This window comes from Phalaenopsis equestris, unplaced genomic scaffold (genome assembly GCF_001263595.1).
Source record: "Phalaenopsis equestris unplaced genomic scaffold, ASM126359v1 Scaffold000002, whole genome shotgun sequence".
In the NCBI taxonomy this organism is placed as follows: domain Eukaryota; kingdom Viridiplantae; phylum Streptophyta; class Magnoliopsida; order Asparagales; family Orchidaceae; genus Phalaenopsis; species Phalaenopsis equestris.
In genome coordinates this window covers 7,107,443-7,130,392 of record NW_018164444.1, presented here as the reverse complement: position 1 = coordinate 7,130,392, position 22,950 = coordinate 7,107,443, and the positions used below count along the sequence as shown (strand labels likewise).

Sequence of the window (22,950 nt, the reverse complement as noted above, 5' to 3'; positions counted from 1 at the left end):
CAGCCAAGTCGACTGAAACGACCCTACTAAGCCTAAGTCATGCTACCCAACTGACCCAGTTATAAGGCAACTGGGCAGTAGGGTGGCATATAAAATACTCTATAGCGGTCTCATTGAAGTAGTGGCAGAAATATAATATCATATAGTATATCATCTCTTCTATAAATAAGAAAATTATTTTATGAAAAATGACTAACAGACAAAACGATTCATTGTTTACTTATTATTTATTTTTCTGTGCAACTCTCTCTTTCTCGTTTTTTATGCTTTAATCTTTGAGGTGTGATTCACTGACAAATTTGAATTCAACTTTATACATAATAATAACTCAAATAATTTCAATATTATGATTTAAGTAAAAATTTGAATAATTGCATTAGAAAGATATTAATTCTGTACCTGTAATGTCTTTAAATAATACCTGGGATGCTTAAACTCCTCAGCCCAGCTGAACTGTATATGGGAAGTCATGGCGCTTTCAGGGTTTAGGGCTCTGTGCATCTCTGCGATTCTACCGATAACCTCGTTACAAAGTGGCCAACTCCTTCGCTCTCTTTCCTCCTCTACCGCCGCCACTTCCGGCGAGTCCAGCGGCGCAATGGCAGTAAAAAAGGTGACCTTGTCTAACTTTTGTTCGGTTCTCGAGAACCTACGAATCCGAATCCGAGAGGCTGATTTCGTCGCCGTCGATCTGGAGATGACGGGTGTGACGAGCGCTCCGTGGCGTGATTCCTTTGAATTTGATCGCTCGGACGTGCGGTATCTCAAGGTGAAGGATTCCGCGGAGAAGTTTGCTGTTATCCAGTTTGGTCTCTGCACATTTCGGTGGGATGATTGCCAGGGTTCTTTCATTGCCCAACCGTAAGGTTTTTTTATTTTTTTTATTTCGATTATATGTTTTTTTGCTCTTAACTCTGGTAGGGGCTTCTGTATGCTTTTTTGCATTTGATGACTTAAGTTAGTGGGAGAATTCATGATAAAGGTGAGGTATTTTTGTTATTCTTGCGTGGTAGGTGAGAATTAACTTCAAAGGGAGTAAGAGAAACAGAGTAAACTGTATATCATTGCATACTTGTGCGAGCACGATGTCTGTATTTATACCAATATAAAGTGTACTGGTGCCTCTACAATTGCAGAATTAGTTTTGAAAGAACGGCAGAGATTATCATGATGGATTGTGGTACAGTGTGCCAGCTATTGAGAGATGGAATTATTATGTTATTACTTCCCTGGAAGGTGACTACTTGTCTTGTATGTATGTTCATCTTGTGGTCTATAATGATTTGGTGAAATGTATGCCACTTTATACTTGGAGGCAATGTGATGAACAGTGGTTTTATTTGATTGATGCATTCCTCAATGAAGTGATGATTAATATATACATGTTTTGTAATGGCATGAAACATTGGATTGTTAATTATCACAATGATCGAGATATTGTCAATGTAGTGGGGTGTAGGAGAGCTGAGATGAATATCGAATTCTTGTAGGAGATGTCTGAGCGAAGTGATGTCTGTTGAGCCTGTGGCTAAGACTAAATATTCTGCTTTAATGGATAAGCGAGCTACCGTGGACTGCTTTTTGGCACACAGGAATATCAATGTTTTACCTCGAAATGCACAGTAGCCTGTAAATGATTTAAAATCTGGGGGGTCCCTTTCCCAATCAGAATTTGACCATACTTGCAGACAAAGTGTGTTTCGGTAGATTGGTAAGCCGCAGTGGAGGGTGGTTTTGAGGCAGCGTGGCAAACATTTGAGTGGTTGGAAGTTTTGTAGAGGTTCATGCATGTGTTGGTTTACACTTTTCACTGCATAAGCTATGTTGGGTCAGTGATATGAGCTATTGAAGGGAGCCGTTTAGTTGCCGATATAGGATGGGTTGAGAGAATTAATACTATTGATATGTAGTGGGGCATAATTTTGAAAGTAAGTGGAGTTATATGGGCTTGCAATGATTCATACATGCATGATCAAGGATGCCAAACTATACTGTAGTTGATTGAGGTCATTATAGTATGGTTCTTGCTAGGCCTGAAGATTAGGAAATTGTGATATTGGGTTGAGGTTTTTCATGTGGAATGAAAATTTTAAGTATTGTAGAAGATTGGTGATAATTGGTTGAGTGCTTTCAGTGAGAAGAATATCATCGATGTTGATTAGCAGGTAGAAAATATGAACTTTGTTACAATATTGCCACAAGAAACGGTCTGTAGTGTTAGAGGAGAAGCCCAGGCATTGCAAATTCTAATTACAGTTGGCAACCACTAGTGAGGAGATTGGTGTAGGCGTAGATGGCATTTTTGAGAAGACAAATTCAGTTAAGACATATTGGATCAATGAATCCTTGGGTTGAGTCGTGTATGTATTTTTTGTGAGGTTGTTGTGAAGGAAGGCATTGGGGACATCAAGTTGAAGGGCCAACCAATCGCATGTGAGTGCGATAGTGAGTAGAATTTTGATTATCAACATTTTGTCATTGGACTAAAAGTTTTATTGTCGAAAATGTTGTGCTCTTGTTGGATCCTTAAGCTACTAGGTGGTATTGCCGTGATTAACAATGCCATCCAAGTTTTATATTGTTTTGCATATCCATATTGAGCCAAGAATTGTTTGATTAATTGGGGGGAACCTAAGGTCCAAGCTATTTGGGCTTGCAAAGCTTGAGACTTTTGAAACATGGCTCGACATTACTATTCTTCTTTCACAACCACATAATTACTTGTTGAGTCGCTGGCAGTGGTTGAGTGAAGGAGGTTGACGACTTTTTTAGGCTTTACTGACCAATTTTTCAAGCGGGCTTGCATGGGGTAGCCTATCGGGATAATATGTGGAATGATGGTTGTTGTGATTTCTTGTGAAGTGGATACAACAAAATCGAGTGAGATGGTGGATGTATGCATGCGAGTTAATGATGAATGCATGAGTTTTGGATGATGTTGGTTAGAGGTGTTTAAATTACGGATGGAGTGGTGGTAGTTGATTTTTAAGAGGCTTAAGATGGGAACTAGTGTCATGGAGGTTGCTTTGTAGAAATGGAGTTTTGGCGAGGTGGTTTGAGAATGTGATGGTGGGGACATTCATCTTTATTGAATATGATGTGACGAGAAATGTAAGGTTCACCTAGGTGGGGTCGTAACACTTGAAGCCAAAAATACACAACACATGGACATGGTGGATCATTTGTTGTTAAGAGTAAGATGAAGCCATGGAAAACATTGATAGCTATAAAATATGAGGTGGGAATAGGATGTTAATTTGTTATGTGGTAGTTTTTATGGGAAAGCATGTGTTGTAGAGGAGGGCATCTTTTTGGTAAGGTATGTTGTTATTAGAAGGGCGTCCACCCATAATTACTGCGGAAGATTGGCTTACAGGTCTATATTGATTGTTTTGACAAGGCGGCAATCATTGCATTTTACATTGTTGTTTTGCTCGTATGTATATGTTCATATCTACTAGCAAGTGGTGCCTGCTTGAGAGAAGGGTTTGAAAGTTGGATTCAGGTATTAACCCCTCCATTGGAGCAAAGAGTTTTCATTTTGAAGTTGTATAATTGTTTAAACATGTTATTTAATTATATGAATTTTGAGCATATTTCAAATTTGAATTTCATAGGATACATTAAACAAAAATGCGTGATTTCACTATTAAAAAGGACAAAATATCCTTAATTGTGTTTTGAGATAGTGTGGGATGGGCTCCATACATCACTGTAAATGAGTTAAAGAGGATATGAATTGCAAGAAGTAGAGATTGAGAACAGTAATTTATGACTTCAGCTAAACATCATGATGAACATGCATTAGAGTGAGACTAGAGATTTATTTTTGGGGTTGAATCTAGTTATTGAGAGAATTTTTGTGCTTGGATGTTTCAGGTGGTGGTGCTATAGAGCCGGAGTATTTTAGTTGAAAGAAAGGCCAAGTGTTGAAGGTAATGCTGAGCTGATGACCGGAGCTGATTAGGTAGAGTTCACGATGGCATAGTCTTGCTACAGGAAGGCTACACATTCTCAAGTCCTTAATTTGGTTGCGAACAACATTAAATGTTTTGTGGTAAGAATTAGCAAAGATGAGTTGATCACTGATGATGAGTTTATAAGCGAGGTTTTCTACTTGGAATTAAGTAAGAACGAGCTTAGATGGCATTGCTAGAATGCCTTGATTGCCTATTGCTATGGGCAATGAGCTGCTATTTCAAAGGGCAACTTGTGTCTTGTAATATGGGTAGGGCTTTTGTAAGTGATCTCGAATGTAGTTGAGATAGATGAGTTCTTCTTGATTAAAGTATCAATCAGCTGCAAGGATGGTACGGCCAGCGAAGAGTGACCAGGGGGTGATGAGTGGCCATTGTAGTTGAGATCTTGATGATGCCAACAAGAAGCTGTAGGCCCATCCTGTTTTTTAACGTGTTTGGCAAGTAAGATGTGGTGTGGATGTTCAATTACCGTTGTTATTATATGGAAAGCGTGACCCACTATTTTATGGGTAGGTGTGGAACGACCTATTTTGGATTTAATGTGGAAATTATAAGCACCGTGCTTACCCATTTTGGCTATTAAAATTGCTTGTGAGGTGAGTTTTTGGGGAGTTGTTGAGATCTCTAGTTGCCTTAGTGACCAAATTTGTCTCCGCATTACAGAGGAGTGAGTAGAAGCTGATTGGTTGAATGTTGATATTGAGGAGGTAGACCTTTCAACATATAGAAAATCAAATCTTCGGAATCCAACAAGGAGCTAGCCACACTTATGACTTTTATTTTTGGTTTTGACGTTGGAAAAGAATTGTGTTATGTATTTGTTGTCCATAGATATTTGTTGTTGGTCATTTTTTAGTTGAATAATGCGTGAACCATTGGAGGATTGTAGACATTGAATATGAGAACATATGGAAGGATTGGAGTGGAGATGGTGCCATAGAGTGCGACGTTTAGACTTTGAACATCTATGTGACATAGCTTGAGTCTGGGGTAACCTCGCTGTCGGTTGCAGCGATATGTTTGGGTGGGTGGGAGTAGAGCCATCAAAGAACCTCTCAACCCCACTGGCTTGAAAAATTATGCAGTCATGTGATTTCCTTGTTGAAGTGAGAAATGCTTTTGATATTTGTCATGAGGACTTTAGTTGGGTTGGCATGGGAACATTGCCCGTTTTGGCAAATTGAGAGTTTTTTGGCTGTGCTGAATGAGAACATCTCTCATTTTTGGGAATGAAAACATCCCCCTTTATGAATTTTAGAAAAACAATCCAAGTGATTTTACGCTTGTCTTTAAATCTTTCTAGTTTAAGATTTTTCTATTATATTAATATCATGTATGTTGCTCCTAAACTCATATTTAAGATTTGATGATTTATAACCTTAGTCCTGTACAACTTTTTCCTGATAAATACAAAATTGCACCGTTAGTAAAATAATTTTTTTATGATGTGTGTAGAGAATAATAAGTTTTAAATTGAGCAAAGGGTGAGAAATGCTCTTAATTGATAAGCATTTATGTCGGAAAAAAATCATTTAAATCATAAGTTTCATCCCCATGATATTCTTTGGTTTTAAATGAAGTTTGCATTATCATTAATATCTTGTGTTTTGTTTTTAAAATCTGATACACTTGACAAAGCTTTGCATTGTAGTCCAAATGGAAGTATGGTGTATTATTCAAGATGATTCCGGCATAGGTCTTACCTTGTTGACATGGTTTGGCACAATAGTCGCGTGAAATGTCTTATAATTCACAATGAAACCATCTGCATGTATTGTGTTACAAGACACTATCTCTCAAATTCTAGACTATGGAACTAGCCAACAAAGTTATAGGAGAAATCCTAAAAAATCCTGGAATTGTGTGTATCATACAGGTGCTTCATGATTGTTTCCTGTTGATTTGGTATAGCTGATATTTAAGAGAAGATTTTATTTAGACCTTTTTAGTTGAAGTAATCTTTTTCACTTAATAATTTATAATTAAAACCTTGCATTTACTTGTTGGGGGGAGGGGGGTGCGACCCAAGATGCATCCAAATTGGTTTAATTAATTAATTAAATTAAATTAAAAGAGGGGGGGGGGGGGGGCGTGTAACCCAAGGTGCTTTCAAATTGGTTTAATTAATCAATTTAAGTTATTTATGTTAGGAAGATTAGGGGGCTTATTAAATGCCTCCATATGTGAAATTAATTGAATTGAGCAAAATTAATTCAATTGAATAAATAATTTAAGAGGTGACCAAAGAATTATTTTTAAATGGAGCATTTAATTAATTTAATCATTAGAAGTATTTTAATTAATTTAATCCCTTTAATTTTATAGTAATTTTCCTTAAATAGATTTGAAATTTAAAATTAAAAGTGTTTGTATTTTTAAAAAGTTTTTTTTTTTTAATTTTTGATATTTTTTGTTGATTTTCATGAGAAATAATTTAAAATTTGAATATTTAAATCTAAAAAATATTCATTGTATTAATTAAATAATTTATTTAAATAAAATCAAGTTGAAATATTATGAAAATTTTGTTCATGAAAGAATTATATTATAATTTACTTTTTTTATTGATGCCCTTTTCTCTTTTTCTATTAAAGTATATTTTTTAGGTAGATATTAAACTCTTTAGTCTTGAAAACTATGTCATTATTTTCTCCATTTTCTGATAAACTTCGCTCTGTCTGTTCTACTTTGAGAGCAATTATTTTCTCTTTTTTTTTGTTTAGTTCGTCTTAGTGATATCCTTTTTGCCTTAGTGATTTCTAAATGAATTATTCTCTCTCGTAAATAATAAAATAGATAATTGTAATATAATTCTTTTATGACCAAAATTTTTATGGATATATTTAAATAAATTATTTAATTTTTACAGGAATATTTCTTAAATTTAAAGTTCAAATTTTAAATTATCTTTTATGAAAACCAACCAAAATTATATAAACTTATTTTTAAAAAGATATCAAAAATACATTCTTCTTGAATTTCAAATTTTAAATATATTTGAATAAAAGTGCCCCCTTAATAAAATTAATGAGATTATATTAATTAAAATGTTCTAATTTATTAATCATTAAATGTTACTTTTAGAAATAAGTGGCCGTCTATTGCATAATTCATTTATTTAATTGAATTGATTTATTCAATTCAATTAATTTCACTTATGGAAGTAATTGACCTACCCCATCATCTTCTTAACTCGATTAAATGATGTTAATTAATTAATAAATTAATCAACTTAATTTAGAAGTTTCTTTGGCTGTTCCTCCCTTTCTCTTTTAATGAAATTAATTGATTTTAATTAATTAATTCAATTATGTTGAGAAATTTATCAAATAAAGTTTGAATTCAAGATAATTCTTTTTTTCACCAAAATTCAAAATTCAAATAAATCCCTCCAAATTAATTTTAGTTTGAAATTTAACTCAGTTGATTAAACTATAGGACCATTAACCCATAATTTTCGTGGTTGAATATTTTAATTATTTTGTTGAAAGGCTTAAATTTCATTCTAAACTTTTTCCTCTCTAATTTTTTTCATGCAAGAGACTATATTAGTAACCAAAAATTCATATTTTCTCTCCTAACAAAAGATTTAACTTAAATTCTCACTTCTTATTTTTATTTAGCCAAAATTCTCATGCTCTCTTATTCCCTCACTTGAAATTCTTGAATGACTTCTTCTCATTTGCCCTTACACTTGCATAATATTTGCTTGAGAAGGAAATTTTGAAAGTTCTAGTTGTTCATCTCCTTCATACTTAAGTTCTTCAAAACTTCATCATCTTATCTTCAAAACTTCATATTGAAATTTCTTTCAACTTAAATTAATTTGGTTGAAAAGTTTGTATAGTAAACTAAGTTTGAATTTTAATTAGAATTCTTATTATTTTAGCATATTTGCTCCTCATATGTTCGTATATTGATTTGAAATATTTTTTAAATGAAAATTCCCAACATTTAAAATAAAAGTTTATTTTGAGCAAAAAAATTTTCATTTGTCATTTTAACTTGATTGGGAATTGTATGAGAAGAAGTGCGATTTTTTTGTGAGAGATAATCCTTGTAAAATTTTTTCTCATTATATTGTGATGGAGATCAATTTGTGTTCGGGTTGAAGAAAGTATTAATGATTGAAAACTCGTTACTGAGAAAAAGAAAATACTTATGTCATAGTACATGGTCGTGGGGATAAAAATTTCTAACAAAGTAGTGTAAGGGATTTGTACCTTATGCCACCCGAAAAGAGTGCTGGTTGATAGTGAGCAATGTCGCACTGACACTTCTAAAAATGTTTTGTACCTATATCAAACATTTGCACCTATTTGATCCCAACAATTGTCTGACACTTCAAAATATGTTCTGGGCACGCCTTGACACTGCATTGGGCATGAGCGAAACACGATTTGAGAAAAAACGAGATACCAGAAATAGGAAATTATAATTGAGGTATAATTAGTGGTATCCAGAAGCGGCTTCAACTATTGAGCTGAGTTTGGTATTTGTACTGGTATATTTGCAATGAACTCATTAGTTTCATCCAATATAAGTTGGTTGTTATTAAAACTCATCATGATACGACTCATGGAGGTCAACAATAAAAGGAATGAGAATACAACAATAACAACAAGCCCTTGTCCCACTAAGTGGGGTCAGCTACATGAATCATTTTTCTCTATTGTATCCTATTGAGTGTCATACTTTCATTAATTCTAAAAATTAAGATGATTTTTTGGACCACATGCCCACGACTTTTCAGGTCTACCTCTACCTTAACATAAACTAAATCTAAAACATATACTCTCTTAACCAGATCATCTAATGACTGATGTTTAATGTGACCAAACCATCTAAGACGACTCTGTCTAATCTTGTATGCCACTGGAGCTACACCAACCTTTTCATGGATATATTTGTTTCACCTTTTGTCTCTAAGAGTCAAGCCACTCGAGCACCTAAACATTCTCTTCTCAACAATATTTAACTTAGTTTTATGCTTCTCTTTTATGGGCTAACATATTGCGTCAAAACACATTGTAGGTCTCACCACCATTTTATAAAATTAAAGGAGTTAGATGGTTAATAATAAAAATAATTTATATATTTTGGTAGTTTTATGTTTAATTAAAGAGCTAATTCTTTTGCAATGTATAATATGATAAAAATACAACTAAATGAAGTCAACTTTAAAGGTCTGTTTAGGACAGCTGCAATTTAATAATAAGCTGCTACGCAACAATTACCACAAAAAGCTGTTGCTGATAAATTGGTTTTTTGTTTCTTTTTTTGCAGTTTGAAAACAGCTGCTCTGCAGCTGTTTTTGGACAAATGACCAGTCTGCCCCTATATAGTAACATAACTGTTCATATCAGTATATTTTATAATTTAAAAACAAATATCTAGTGCAAAACATTACAAAACAAAGATAGACACCTCACTAAACTGTGAGTAGCATGACTGCAAAAATTAAAAAATAACTATTAAAACAAAAATTAATAGTATGATAATATTATTTTTGAAATGCAGACGACATATGTCCATAGCTAAACCATCCTTCAGGGATACTTTTCATTTCCGATCACTCTCGACAGTCGAATCTTCTAACTCATCTAACCACATAAAATATTCACAGTTTTCTGTGATTCTCCATTGACACCTATAAAACTCTCCCATAGTGTGGCTGAAGTGGAGTGAACAGGAAACATTGAAGTCCACATTAACAGTGCAATCCTCTGGAGCCACTGAAAATTCTCTATCCCATCTTTCCTGAAGGCTTAAAAAAACATACGCTTAGAAATAGATCAAGTAAAAATTAATAACGAAAGTAATTAATTAAAATTTTATGCAGCTGTGAGGTCTCAGAGAACTCAATATATAAATTAATAAATTTGTCACTATAAAAAAACAACAACCTTTATAAAAAATGGTTCTTGGTTGTTTTTAACAAGTAATACCAAGTTAGTGTATGTCGCATACATATATCACAAAAAAGGCCATAAAAGACCTCAAAAACCGTAGCACCGAAAAAAAGAGAAACTTGGCTGCCTTCGCTAAGATTTCACATGCGACATCAACCAATAGCGACATACAGGCCAATCAGAAGAACCCATAAGGTCAAACGTCTCATCATAGACCTTCAAAACTCATCAAAAGTAAAAAGAGAAATGCAAAAGGAAAAAACACCACACCAACACTTCCACCATCACCCATGACCAACACATCCACCAACACATACACATCCGCACACTAGTAACCCTACACCACCACCTCCACTTCTATCTCCACTTCCATGCAAGAACCACCCTTCACCACCACCTCCTTATCCTTAAACACAAACACATCCAGCCTCACATCCACCACATCAACGCCATAAGCTAACTTCAACCAAATGTGTAGCGACTGAGCAAAAGTAAAACCATAATCCACCATTGCACGTGCATTCAAAACCAACACATATTACACCATAATTCAAAAACATAAAGGAGTAATCATAAGCATTTGCCAAATCGAAAATCCAAAAAATCCAAGCCATTTGTCGGCTGAGATTTTCAAAAAAATGAAAATGGATTTGAATTTACGTATATATAGAAATCAATGTAATTTTGATTTTAAAAAAATAGTATTTTGATTTTTAAATAAATGAGACCAAATAGGTCTCACATATTTGATAGTTTGGATGACTGAACGCAATACCAAGTAATAGGGTAAAGAAACCACCGCACAAAGATTGCCCAACACGAAGAAGAACAATCACACATTTAAACCTCTGCAAAGAGGAAGCCACTAAAATATCGTATACATACAAATTTCCAAAATCAAAGACAATAATATAGTTAAGGTAGGGATTACCCAACACGAAGAGGAATAATCACACATAGAAACCACAATACAGAGGAACCACCGCACAGAGCATCACATGAAGAAACAATACCTCACACGGGTCAAAAGATCCAAACAGAGCCTCAAAGGAGATAGAGGAAAGCGAGAAGAGAACTCACCGAGAGAGGCACAACACCAACCGCGAGAATTGGGTCGCTAGGGCAAACCGCGAGAGAGAGGATCAAAGGAGAGGAGAAGCGGCTAGGGCAAGAAATGTGAGAGAAATGATTGCGGGAGAGGAGGGGCAGCCACGTCAACACTATACGAACGAACGCGGGCCGTGGGGTCGAACCCGCGACCGTGTTTCGTTCGAATTTTTCATAAAATCCGTCATGTTGTCGAAACCAAAAAGGAGGCGCCACATTTTTTGGCACGCCGCCGTAAAATCGCTTATGGGGCCTTAAAGTCTAATTGGATAAATCATGAGTTAATGTAAGTGATAAACTTAATAATTTATAACTAATTATTTAATTTTAATATGACTAGTTATGCATTTTGATTTTCAACTATATTGAGTAAAATATGAAAAATGATATGTGATGAATTATAATTGTGAGCAATCATTTATTTGTTATTTTAACAAGATTAATACATCAATTTATCCATCTCAATAGTTCTTCTGATCCAATAAGCTGGTTGAGATGATTATCTTGATTAATTGAGTTGATTTTGATGTTTGTCCTGAAATCTTTGCAATAAACTCATTAAGTCCTATTCACACATATGTTGGTTATCATAAAACCCATTATGTTATCTCTCATGGGGTCAACAACATTGAGTATCACGAACCTTTTGAAGTTGCTAGGGGAAGGTGTAATTCTATATTTACCGGTGTAACTAATGCCTACATGCTGATGTGAAACTAATGCCTACATGCTGATGTGAAATTCTCAAAACTCTATCGAAGTTAATCTTGCGTATATGAAAGCGTTTGGCCCCTATTTTTGAAGTTTATGATATTTGTGAAGAGCCAAGCTTTTGAGTACCCATGCAACTTTTATTGTATACTTTTGACAGTATGTTTGCACCCTTCAATGTTAGGCGAACCTGAGGGTTGCTGCTGTCTTCTGCATGCAGTTCCTCGCCCTCGCCCTCGCCCTCGCCCTCGCCCTCGTCCTTGTCCTCGTCCTTATTAATGCTTTAGAGACTGTTTTGCGGATGGGAGCACTCCAAACAGTGCTGCCATACTAAATGAAATCTTGGTTCATCAAAACCTCAGAACTATATGAGCATAAAATTGATCATCTTAAGGTGGACTGCTATTTATTGCAAGTTAATTCAGTATACAGTCAACCTGCACTGATCATGAAGCAGATGCATGTCTATATGGAAAAAATGCTGATGCAGCTTTAGACCCATTGAGAGTATTCTGAGACCAAACAATTCTATTTCTATTGGTCTGCTATGACATTTTCTTGTGTATGTTCTTAATTTTTTTTTTAATCATTAAGTATGATGAAGTTCTGTCTAACGTGTGGCAGGCTTAATTTCTATATATTTCCTCGAAAAGAGCCGTCAGGTGAAGGACCGACTAATGAATTTCTTTGCCAGACGACTTCAATGAGTTTTCTAGCCAAATACCAGTTTGATTTCAATGCTTGCGTGCATGAAGGTATGTAATGTTGCAGTTATTATTTGTTAATGTTTGTTGTATTTAAATAACTGAAATCGCCTGGCAAACAGATTTATTCTCCATAGTTATGATATTTTTTTACTCTTTTAATTACTTTTTGAGAAGTTTTGATTCCTGACATGATCAAATAACTAGAAAGCACCTTGGCAGTTTAAATAGTGCTATCCCTGCTACTGTTTAGGGTTTATTGGTTCGTGTAAGTGGAAGAAGCCACACTTTTGAGTACGGCTATATGAGTATCATGAGTGACTTCCAACCGGTGAGAGGAGAAGTTTTGATGGTTAAAGTTCGTAAATATATCACTTCCCATCACTTCCTTGACTGAAGTGACTGACCTCTTAGGATGCCTCTTACATAAAGCTGAGCAAATCCTTTGGGCCGTTTAGGATCACTTTTATTTTTTGTTTTTCATTATTTATTTTTTATTTTAGTTTTTGATTTAATTTAAAATATATTTGATTGAGATATATTTTTAAGAACACTCAAAAATCTAAGATGTTTAGATGTTTCAAGTGTATTTAAAAAGTTTTTGAAAACAAAATATAAAAAAATTATAAAAATTATTCTGACCAAATATGTTTTAAGAAAATGAAAATGATGTCAAATAGGCCCTTAAGTAGCCATGTTTGTGTATGGTACAATATTATTGTCACTCTTTACTAGCAATACCACAACATTGTGCTCGACTGTTTGTGTATTTGGGTAATTTCAGGAATATCTTATCTATCCAAAGCACAAGAAGCAGAGGCTCTACAGAAGCTTTGTTCGGGTTATGAGAATGGTTTGCTTAATCTCTCTGGCAATTTTGAAGAATCTGCTGAAATACCTGCAGTGCGAACTGCAGATGTTCTTTTTACAGAAAGGATGAAGATTAGGTTTTGTGAATGGCGTGAGAATGTGTTAAAATACCCAGAAGATCCCATTTTAGAAGGGAACCATTGTAGCTTTAATATGGATTTTCAGATGGTTTTCTTTAAGATGCGCCCAGCTATTATGCTGAATGGATTTACCTCCCACCGGCTAAGGCTGATTCAACTGGTATGATACTTTATATGAATTTCAATGCTAGGAAATGCTTTTCACACGAATTGTAAGCTTTTTTTTTGTCTCATGCCATCACTTTTTCTTAATAACCTGCTTTCTTCCCATTGGCATGATCCCTCCAGCGAAATGGTTTCATTCTACAAATACTTGTCATTATTTAATATATAATCTCTAAAATAAGTAATGTTAGAAATTATACTAGGAAATAATTTATTCCTATTAAAAGTTATGAGAATGAGATTTATTTCCTTGGATTGGATTTATTTCCTCTCCTATTTAGATTTATTTCCATGAATTAGATGTATTATCCTTCCTATTTTTGGTTTTTTTCTATTTTATGTTGTTTTCTTTATCTCCAAATAATTTTTATGAATGAATTAATTGAAGATATGAGTGTTATGTCTTTACTTTTATGCTCTTACTGGACATTTACAGGAGGATGTATCTTTGTGTATGCTTTTTGTTGATGATATCCTTCTCGTGGATAAGATTAGAGAAAAAACTCACGAAAAATTTGAATTATGGAGGTCTACGTTGGAGCCTAAAGGCCTTCGTTTGAGTAGAACTAAAACTGAATACATGAAATGTAAGTTTAGTAGTAATAGTGCTAGTGACAGAGTTGTAACTATGGGTGATCAAATTTTTAAAAGGTGTGAACACTTTAGGTATCTCGTGTTTGTTCAAAGTGATGGTCATATAGAGATGGGGATGTTATTAGTAGAGTTCAGGTTGGCTGATTGAATTGGAGGAATGTTTTTGGGCCTATTGTGTGATAGAAAAGTACCGCTTAGACTGAAAGGAAAATTTTATAAGGTGGTGGTGAGACCTGCTATGTTTTATGGCGCTTAATGTTGTCCTTTAAAAGAGAAGCATAAAACTAAGTCAAGTGTTGTCGAGATGAGAATGCTTAGGTGGATGAGTAGCTTTACACTTAGAGAAAAAATACGAAATGAATGTATCCATGATAGGGTTGGTGTAGTTCCAGTGGTAGACAAAATTAGAGAGAGTCGTCTTAGATGGTTTGGTCACATCAAACGTCAATCATCTAATGATTCGATTAGGAACGATTAGGAGAGTTTTGATGTTTTAGATTCAACTTATATTAAGAAAGGTAGAGATAGACCTAGAAAGACTTGGGCATATTGTAAAAAAAATGATTTTAATTTATTATAATTAAATGAAAATATGACACTCAATAGGATACGATGGAGAATAAATGATTCATGTAGCCGACCCCAATTAGTGGGATAAAGGTTTATTGTTATTGTCTTTTCTATTCTAGGATTCATGTTGTGGTATCTATACCCCCTTTTCATATCAATAAAATAATTTTGGTGAATTCTTAAAATCAACATGGCATCAGAGTCTTGAAACAAACTGTGGAGTCTCTTACCGCCCCCTTTTCATATCAATAAAATAATTTTGCTAAGTTCTGAAATTTAACATGGTATCAAAGTCTTGAAACAAACTCTGGAGTCTATTACCACTGGAAATTCCTGCAATCTACAATCTTTGCTATATTGTAGACGCTTCTTCCGCCTCCTCCTTTCAAATTTTCCGCCATAAACTTCCTCTCTTTGCAGGCCTTAGCCACCGAAACTCTTTCCTGCAGGAACTAGCCGCCGGAACCCTTTCCCTGAAAGCCCTAGACGCTAGAAACTTCCTTCTTTCCCTGTAGTTTTTTTTCCGCCGACGGTCTCGTTTCTTCCCTGCAGATTTCAACTGGTGCTCCTTCCCTGGTAATTTTATTTTGTGTTCTCCTTCCCAGTCACTAGTAACCCTTCCTACAGACTTAGCCACCACTGGTCTCCCTTGCGGGCTGTTCCACTGTCGGTAACCCCTCTTGCAGGCCTTGAACTCTTTGAGATCAAACCCTACCTTTCTCCTACGAGAGAACCTTGACCTTCGATTCAGTCTTAAGGTTCCTGATTTGTTACCAGCGCATAACTTTTTGTCCTGTAATGTGCTTTGTAAGGCTTAATCTCTTTGCCCAATTTATGCTTCTTGTTTTTTCCATGAAGGTGCCTTCCCTCTCTCAGGAGATTGTTGGCATAATTCTTTTTTGGACAAGGTATCCTTATCTCGTTTCTTTTCTCTTAAAATGGGGAGAAAGCTTCATGTTTGTGATTGTGGGCTATGTTATAAGTGGGATTCAACATGTTCAGTTTTGTTTAAACCATTTCTCCTCCACTATCTACATCGGAAATTCAAAGGGCAACGACTGGTTTGAGAAGCAAACTATGGGGATGCTTAACATCACTTATTCGTCATGGATAGACTGGTTTTATGGTGGACTGCAGTTCCAGGCATCCTTGGCTTCCAAGATGCCATCTCAGGAGAATTGCTCTTTCGATGGAGCTTTGTAAGAAGCATAAGTTGTAGAGAAAAATCCTGCAAGACTCTTCCTTCTTGTAAGTTCTTCACGAAGCTCTGTAAGAAACATAAGCTGCAGAAAACTCAGTGGCAAATCCCTTTTCACCAGATTCTCCCTGCAGACTTCTTCGTCGGAACTCTCCTATCCAACAGCAGCGACAGAAGTTTCTCTCCCTGTAGTTGCAGGTCTTTCCACTGTTGTTGGAACCCTTGTAGAGATCACAATAAGTTTTAGGCATCAGATGTCGTGCCCTCAAATGCTTTTATGGTACAATGGAAGTTCTTGCGTATGCGAGCCGAGATACGACCGACAGCTTAATAGGAGATGTTTTTGTTCTCTGGCGGCGGCAACAACTGGATCACTAGCTCAAGCTCTGACTCTTCTTCCACCGTCTTAGGTATGGAGCTTCCCTTGGAGAACTTTCGATGCTTTGCCTAGTCTCAGGTTGTGCTGTTCGAGGTCACGTTGGTGCTCCTTCTATGGCTTCTTTTCTGCGCCCTAATTCGCTTCGCCTACTCCGTAGTTGTCGTCATTCTGCCTGGTTTCTGTTTTATCTTCTGACATTGATTGTGACGGTTTTTAAGCTGCTCTTCGCAAAGTTTTGAATCTTCTTCGGCATGGAATCCCAACAACCGATCGACACACTTTGAAACTTTTTCTTGCATGAGGCCCTCCAGAATCTTTCTTACGACAGACCCTTCTTCGGAGCTTTTACCTTTTTTTTTTGCAGGCCATATCCTGCAGCTTTTTAAGTTGGTTGTCTACTTTCCTGCTCGTTGCAATATTACCTGTAGGAGCCTTCTACTTATCTACAGACACTGAAGAAACTGCAGTCAAAGATAACCGTGGTTAACTAGAAGTTAGTTTTTCCTGTAGGTTGTCTATTTCCCTGCAACATTATCTGCAGAAACCTTCCACCTGCAGAAACTACAGTCAAAGACAATCGCAACCAACTAAAAATATCCCTAAATGCTTTTGGTGTTGATTATCAAGTATGCGTGAAGAATCTTCTTCGACTATTATTTGATATTTTCAAATTCAAGTTGAACATGGTTGTCAACCATGCTTCAACTGACAATTTTGTTTCAACTCGAGGATGAATGCTAGAAGTCATGTTATGAAATAATTTATTCCTTTTAGAAGTTATGAGGATTATATTTATTTCCTTGGATTAGAGTTATTTTCTTTCTTATTTTAGGATTTCCTATTTTATGTTGTTTCCTTTATCTCCAAGTAATTATTATAAATTGATTAATTGAATATCTAGGTTTTATATCTTTCTTTTTATGTTATTTTTGTTTTTTTGTCTTTCTTTTTCTAAGATTCATGTAGGGGTATTTAGACCCCTTTTTTTGATATCAATGAAATAATTCTTTTGGATTCTGAAAATCAACAAATAATTGCATTATTTGTCATCTTGAGACATTTGATTGTCACCTACACAAGCAGTTTTTTATGAGGCACCTCTTTACAGTTTTGCCTTATTATAGCATTCATTGTTCTGATGACAATTCATCTTTAATATGATTGTTTGTTTCTTGCTATATTTATATTCTATCGTTGTTTTATTATCTGATAATCGTATCTGTATATTGATTTGCCTCATGATAATATTTATTTAGAACTTTATCCTTCTTGCAACCTGAGAAACCCTAAAACTGACGCATGGGGTGAAATGTCAGCAGTTTTTTTTTTTTTTTCATCTGCATTACCTGCAACTTGAAACTACTCTTTATTATTTTGCATCTTTTGTTATGATTAAAGAAATAACGAAGGAAAATTAATTCTGGACCAAAAAATTGTTTAAACATAATTTCTGGCAGTTGTCTGTGCTTGTTTATTCAAAATTGTAGTAGATAATTTACGTCCATGTAACAGCAAATAATCTGGAAGAAGAAATATTTGTAAATTTATTTTGGTGGTTTAAATTGAGTTTTGTTCTCTAGGAATATTTGAGCTGTATATGCTGCAGGTATAATGAACTTTAGATGAAATTTTTTCAATTGGAGTCAAGTTTTCATCTTTTTTTAAAGGTTCTAGGCTACCACCCGTTCGGTTACCTTTAACCATAACCCTTATGACACTTTGCATAGTCAAATTGTCCAATTTTTTTATTCCTGTGTGTAAAAGGCCACATGTTAATAATTTCATTTTATATTGTGCTCTATTAATTATTTTTAGAATTCTATTTTTGATGACCGGAATTTTGTATTTCTTAATTTCAACCTACAGATAAATAGTTGTTACCATGCAGGTATTAAGAAAACACTTCAAGGACCTTCTGTATTTATGTGTAAGTGGTGAAAATTGTTCTTCGCAGAAGCTAGTAGTTTTCACCGACTCTGAGGTGGATAGGGCATCTCTTATGGTACGAAATTGAAAATGAAAGGTGAAGTTTGTTATTATACTCAAATTATTAGCGTTTTTACTATTTTTTATCGATATTATTAATAAAGAACTAACGCAACTTTTCATGTTTCTTTTATACTAATGTTTATCTAAGTTGTTTGCTCTTTTTTAAAAAGGATTTAGTTTTTGTTTTTTCTCTTGGAAAGTGAGTTATATTTGCCTATCTTAAAAGGAACAGATATTTGTAGCATTGTATGGCTGCCAAATTTTTTGGAGGTTAAAAAAAAAAGAGGAGCATTTACATACATACAACCCAATTCTTCTGTATTTTCATGTCTAACGCCTGATCTCTACTTTTTACATCTATATCAACCAAATCTTTCACATAAAATAAAAATACGACTATTTTTACTTTTAAAAGGTGAAATACACCTTTTCACGATTATTTAAGGTGACATGTATGTAAAAATTGAAGGTTAGGTGTTAAAGATGTAAATACATAAGAAATGAGTTGTATGCATGTAAATCTTCCAAAAAAAAAACGCACTTTATGTACCTATAAATTTAACCTTATATACAAATTATGCATTGTTTTTGGAATTGATCCATTTATTAACATAGTTTAAAAAGGCATCTGAAGATAGTATTTGATTATTATTTGAGCATGCCTCCCCAAGATGCACGTAGTAAGTAGTGCCTCAAGGGCTTGCAAGTTTCTGCCTTAGGCAAGGCTTTAGCTTTTTTCTTTTAAGTAATGCGGCATGTGTTTCCAGGTTATATGCTCAATTCCATTTGAGTCAAATTCCTCAACCAAACATATGCAATAAAATAGCACTTTTAAACTATATATACGGGGATTCAAGTTTTTTAGGTATTGAGTTTATATGTTCTGAAGATAGAAGGTTGTCGTTTGAGAGGAGAATGAGTGTCTGCAAGTGGTGCTACGTGCAAGCAGGCGTGCAAGGGGGAGTTGCATGCTAGTTAGCGATCTCAGTGTTGTGGGGAGCTAGCGTCTGCAAGCAGGTTTGGCATCAAGTTATGGGCGGGGTTTTTTTTTTATCTTTCTTTTTTAACTGTTTTTTTGTAATCTTTTCTTTACTTTTAATTAGCTAAGTTCTTAAACTTCTTAAATTTTCTTTCGACTATTTTTTAAAGAAATATTTTGTTTTCATTGTTTTTAATCTGATTTTAATAAGTTCTCTTTTAAATATTTTTTGTTCATTCTCTCTTTAAACAATTTTTATCACATTTTAAATTGGGTTTCCTTCTTTTATTTGTCCTCTTAGGGTACACGTTTTTTATTTTTTATTTATTTGTTGATGATTTATAATATAGTTTTAAATTGTATTTAATTCTTTTTTTAGACACAGATTTATTCCCAATAGTTTCTAAATTTACCCTTTAAAACCTACTCGATTAATATTTCATGCTGCAAACAGCTTGACAATTATGTTCAGTTAAGTTACTTTGTTTGAAGGGTTTGTGTCTTTATTTGTTGATTAGAATATTTTGTTGCACGCAACATATGCTGATGCCTTTTAAACAACTGACATATAGCGTTTCTCTATGCGTTATAACACCTGAAGGAAAATTACTTTTACTGCTATTTTAATGATTAGTTGAGGATGATGTTTTCATTCATGGCTTTGCAGTAAATCTGCTGTTTTTCCTTATCATTTCTTCAGCGAGAGGTCAAAGAAGATAAACTCAGAAGTGGAAAAGTAAGGATTCGATCAGCAGTGGGTTTCAGGCATGTCATCGATCTACTTTCCTCTGAAGAAAAGCTCATCGTTGGACACAACTGTTTTCTAGGCAAGTTTCCTTACTTTGAGTAACATTTTCTTATATGTTTATGATAGCTTCCACTGCCAATCCTTCTACACTGTACAGATATTGCCCATATATATTCAAAATTTATTGGTCCGCTTCCTTCATCAGTGGATGAATTTGCATTATCAGTCAACAAGGTACTTCCTCACATTATTGACACCAAGCACCTCATAAGTTGTAGCCCTGTAATTCAGCTTTTGATGAAGAAGAAAAAGAAATCATTGTCATCTGCCTTCTCTCTTTTGTGCCCACAATTTTCTTCTTCGTCCCAGAATTCTTTTGGTCGTTCATTTGTTAAAATTGACGTTCAATCTGATGAACTGGGGTAATATTCCTATCTTCTCATTGCTTTGCTATGTTCTATGGCTGTTTTCCAGTATAATTTCTTGCTATTGTTCTGTACCCTGAAACACACAAACCAACACATGTAATGTGATGCATTTATTCTTCTACCTTTAGATATAAATTTTAGGTATCGGGATGTTCTTGATATTTTGCAGAACCACAACAATGTGTTTAACAAGTTACACTTCCCATGCATTTGGAATCTTTGCATTTATGAGCTTCATTTGTAAAATTTTTTGGCTTGTTTTGCTTTTTTTGTCCATGCATCAAAGCTTTAGAGTCTTTAGTTTTTGTTAGGCTCTAATTTTCTCAATGTGTAGTCTCTTTTTTTTTTTATTAAATAGAAACATAGCCTCTACATCAATGGAGTTCGGTTAGTACGATAAATGCAGCTTTATTTTCTACTTTGTTTTGTTAATATTCCTCCGTTGTTTGCAGTAAGATTTTTTTTAAGAACATCTAGTTTAGATGTGGGCAAATTTATAACAGGGTCCACAAGATATGTCTAAGGTCACAATTGTCTACCCTAAAGCTCAGAGGATAGAATGTTGATGCGAACAAAATTTGAGACTAGTTTTCAGTCTTTTATTATGGAAATTTTGGGTAACTTTGTTAGGTACGTGCATGGTGCAGTACAAACTACAATATTTTTTTTGGCTTGTTTGACTAAACTACCAATTTCGTTATTTGAAGTTAGAAGTGTCGGAGATGAGAATGCTCAGATGGATGAGTGGCTTTACACTTAAGAGACAAAATGCGAAATGAATATATCCATGATAGGGTTGATGTAGCTCCAATGACGGACAAAATTAGAGTCTTTTTAGATGGCTTGGTCACATTAAACATCGACCATCTGATGATCCGGTTAGGAGAGTAGATGTTTTAAATTCGACTTATGTTAAGAAAGGCAGAAGTAAGCCTAGAAAGACTTAGAGTCTAAAAAGACTTGAGTATATTGTTTAAAAAATAATCTTAATCGATTAGAATTATATGAAAATATGACAATAGGATGCAATGGAGAAAAAAGATTCATGCAGCCTACCCTCGGATAAAGGCTTGTTGTTGTTGTTGTTATTGAAGTGAAAAGTGTCAAAATGGTTCCTTAACTCATTGTAGTGTGGCTATTTTACTCAAAGAGTCTATAAAAGTGGCAATTTAGTCTCAGACAATTTTAATGAAGAGTAAAATAGTCATACCTAAGGATTATTTTAGACCTTATTAAAAGAGTATAGACAAATTTGATATTTTTATAGACTCCGGGACTACAATGGCTTAATGTAAATAGTAAGTAGACTTTTGAGACTTTACTCTTTAAATTAGTTTACCTTTTATAGGTAAGGCCCAGTTTTTTACTTTCCAGTAGGAAATTTCAACTAGCTTTGTGTAACTAAACTCGCTTTACACAGATTTTCTTCCTGTAACTCAGCTTCAAAGCATGAAGCTGGCTTTGATGCTTTTATGACCGGATGCGTCTTTGCTCAAGCTTGCAGTCATTTAGGGATCAAATTTGAACAAGGCACCATCATAAATCTTGTAGAAAATAATATTCTGAAGAGCTACATCAATATCTTATACCCCAGCTGGAACAGTGGAACAGTAATCAACCTAAGAACAGGCGCAGAGAGTCCAGTTTCGTGTTACAAGCGCAAATATCCCAATATAAATTTTACAAGCATTGCCATTATCTGGGGTTTCTCATCCATGCTTAAGCCAAAAGATTTGGAGGAATGTTTATGCAGAGTTTTTGGCACAGCTTCAGTGATCTATGTCTTTTTTCTTGATAGAACTGCAGCTCTTATTCAGTTTAACAAATCAGAGCTGGTGAATGATTTCTTGGTTTTAAAGGATATGTTGGAGAAAGACGATGGCCCGATACCGGTTTTGCATCCGCTTGTGAATCTACTAGCTGGCGGCAACACTCGTGCCGCTGATTACAATACTTATAGGGACATTTGTAGCTCGTCAGCTTCTAAGATTTTGTTTGCTGAACAGGCAGAAACGATTGGGATCAGATGGAAGACTAAGATTAGGCATGCTTGCGAGGAGACGGTTGAGTTAAACGGCATCAAAGATTCAGCATCGAAAGAGCGAAGTAATGATAATGATTCAAAGGTGCAAAGTCTTCAGTTTTCTTTTGAAGAGATGATGAATTCTTTATAAGCTAGCTAGCTGTATGGAAAGAGATGTTAATGATCATATCTGCAAAAGGTATCGAACGAGGGTGGGAGTTTTTCCTCCAGGTATTGTTGTGTAATTATTTTTTCATATTTATGATGGATTTTTAAAGAAATTTTAGCCTTTTCTTTGAAATTTTAGTTAATATTAAGCATAAGCCTTGTAGTTTTGAAGGAATTGGAAGAGGAAATAAAAATATGAATGAGGTAGGAATTGCACGACAGTAGTTTTCACCCAGTTGTTTATCTCAAGAGAAATTGTGTCTTTTTATTTACTTGGGAGGATTTGTGTTCATGAGCATCTCAATTTACATACCTGGCACCTAAAGCTCATTTAACCCTTAAAGT

General features: G+C 34.7%; 1 protein-coding gene across 3 annotated transcripts; it reads left to right on the top strand.

Annotated features, from left to right (window-relative positions):
• Positions 1-456: 456 nt before the first annotated feature.
• On the top strand, positions 457-22,950 carry LOC110034529 (poly(A)-specific ribonuclease PARN). 3 transcript variants are annotated; one of them, XM_020738798.1, is made up of 8 exons: positions 457-861; positions 12,335-12,465; positions 13,199-13,524; positions 18,159-18,272; positions 19,939-20,065; positions 20,144-20,220; positions 20,356-20,408; positions 21,835-22,950. In XM_020738798.1, exons 1-8 carry the CDS (start codon positions 470-472, stop codon positions 22,586-22,588), a joined length of 1,974 nt encoding a protein of 657 aa, XP_020594457.1. In that variant the 5' UTR covers positions 457-469; the 3' UTR covers positions 22,589-22,950. The 3 variants fall into 3 exon arrangements, with proteins under 3 accessions (XP_020594457.1, XP_020594450.1, XP_020594443.1); XM_020738791.1 differs by having other exon boundaries at positions 20,192-20,408; XM_020738784.1 differs by having other exon boundaries at positions 20,144-20,408.